This window comes from Triticum aestivum, chromosome 4D (assembly GCF_018294505.1).
Source record: "Triticum aestivum cultivar Chinese Spring chromosome 4D, IWGSC CS RefSeq v2.1, whole genome shotgun sequence".
In the NCBI taxonomy this organism is placed as follows: Eukaryota; Viridiplantae; Streptophyta; class Magnoliopsida; order Poales; family Poaceae; genus Triticum; species Triticum aestivum.
In genome coordinates, this window is record NC_057805.1 from 18,876,526 (window position 1) to 18,878,153 (window position 1,628).

General features: G+C 58.0%; 1 protein-coding gene across 1 annotated transcript; it reads left to right on the plus strand.

Moving 5' to 3' along the window:
• The first annotated feature begins 28 nt into the window (after window positions 1–28).
• LOC123099457 (transcription factor TB1) lies at window positions 29–1,558 on the plus strand. Its single transcript, XM_044521611.1, has one exon. The coding sequence runs from the start codon at window positions 446–448 to the stop codon at window positions 1,502–1,504; it is 1,059 nt and encodes a 352-aa protein (XP_044377546.1). The 5' UTR covers window positions 29–445; the 3' UTR covers window positions 1,505–1,558.
• Window positions 1,559–1,628: the final 70 nt, after the last annotated feature.

The following is a 1,628-nucleotide window of genomic DNA, read 5'->3' on the forward strand; positions in this document are numbered from 1 at the left end:
CTGTCAATATCAAGTAGCTAGGGAGGGTATCACATCCAAAATTCTAGGCATCCATCCATCCCTCTAACCACAAGCACTCTCTCGCTAGCTAGCTAGCCCTCCTACAAAGAGCCCATGATGTGTGTGTGTGTGTGTCTGTGTGTGAACTCAGGATGAGCTAGGTACCAGTGCCCCTCCTCCTCATCGCCCCTCTGCAACTCCCATGGGAGATTTATCTCTTCCTAGTCCTAGACCTCTTTAACTATCTCTTTCGTTCTCTCTTCCACCCGCAGACACACAAGCGTGAAGAGCGGCTTATGCATGGCCGGGCACATCTGATCATAGCTCCTAGGCCACGGCCACACCCCTCTCTCACACACAGTAGAAGCGCGCAGCTAGCAGTTGCTCTTCTTCCGAGGGCCTAGAGACGGGTGGTCTCAGGGTCTTGGAGTCCCATCACTAAAGCATGTTTCCTTTCTATGATTCGCCTAGCCCCATGGACTTGCCCCTTTACCAACAGCTGCAGATCAGCCCTCCCTCGCCAAAGGCGCCGGATCACCAATCCTTGCTCTACTATCATTCCTCCCCTGCATTCGCCGCCGACGCCTTCCACCACAGCTACCTCTGTGCCGGTGCCGCGACGCCGCCCGCTGCCGAGATCGACAACCAGCCGCCGCCGGAGCTGCTGCTGATGGATCAGGCTCCGGCGCCAAGGGCAGACGGTGTTGGAACCGCACAAGGCCTGCGCGGCGGTGGAGGCCTCGACAGCGCGGCGGCCGCCGCGGCCAGGAAAGACCGGCACAGCAAGATATGCACCGCCGGCGGGATGAGGGACCGGCGGATGCGGCTGTCCCTCGACGTCGCCCGCAAGTTCTTCGCGCTCCAGGACATGCTCGGCTTCGACAAGGCCAGCAAGACGGTGCAATGGCTCCTCGATACGTCAAAGGGCGCCATCAGGGAGGTCATGACTGACGAGGCGTCCTCCGACTGCGAGGAGGACGGCTCCAGCAGCCTCTCCGTCGTCGACGGCAAGCACAAGCCGCCAGGGACGGAGGCTGGAGGTGGTGATCACGGCGAGGGGAAGAAGCCAGTGCCAAGGGCAGCCAGAAGGGCACCCGCCAATCCAAAACCGCAAAGGAAATTGGCCAGTGCGCACCCGATCCCCGACAAGGAGTCGAGGACGAAGGCCCGGGAGAGGGCGAGGGAGCGGACGAGGGAAAAGAACCGGATGCGATGGGTGACGCTCGCGTCCACAATTAACATCGAGCCGGCAGCCACCGGCATGGCGGCGGCGAGGGCGGGCGAGTTGGTCACGAATCCGAACAATTTGATCAATCGCTCCTCGTCCATGAACACATCAAGAGCTGAATTGGAGGAGGGGTGCTCGTCGTCCATGCCGAGCGAAGCGATCATGGCTGGCTTCGGCAATGGAGGGTACGGAAGCAGCGGCAACTACTACCAGTATCAGCTGGAGCAGCAATGGGAGCTCGGTGGAGTGGTGTTTACCAACTCGCAGCCCTACTGAGAAGCCGCGACATGCGTACGGTACAAGAACTACTCCCGCTGTCTCGCCTTGCACGTGCACTTATATATATATATATATATATATATATATATATATATATATATATATATATATATATATATAT

What these genes read in the sequence shown, in the direction of transcription:
- LOC123099457 (XM_044521611.1), top strand. Translation starts at nt 446, where the DNA reads ATGTTTCCTTTCTATGATTCGCCTAGCCCCATGGACTTGCCCCTTTAC.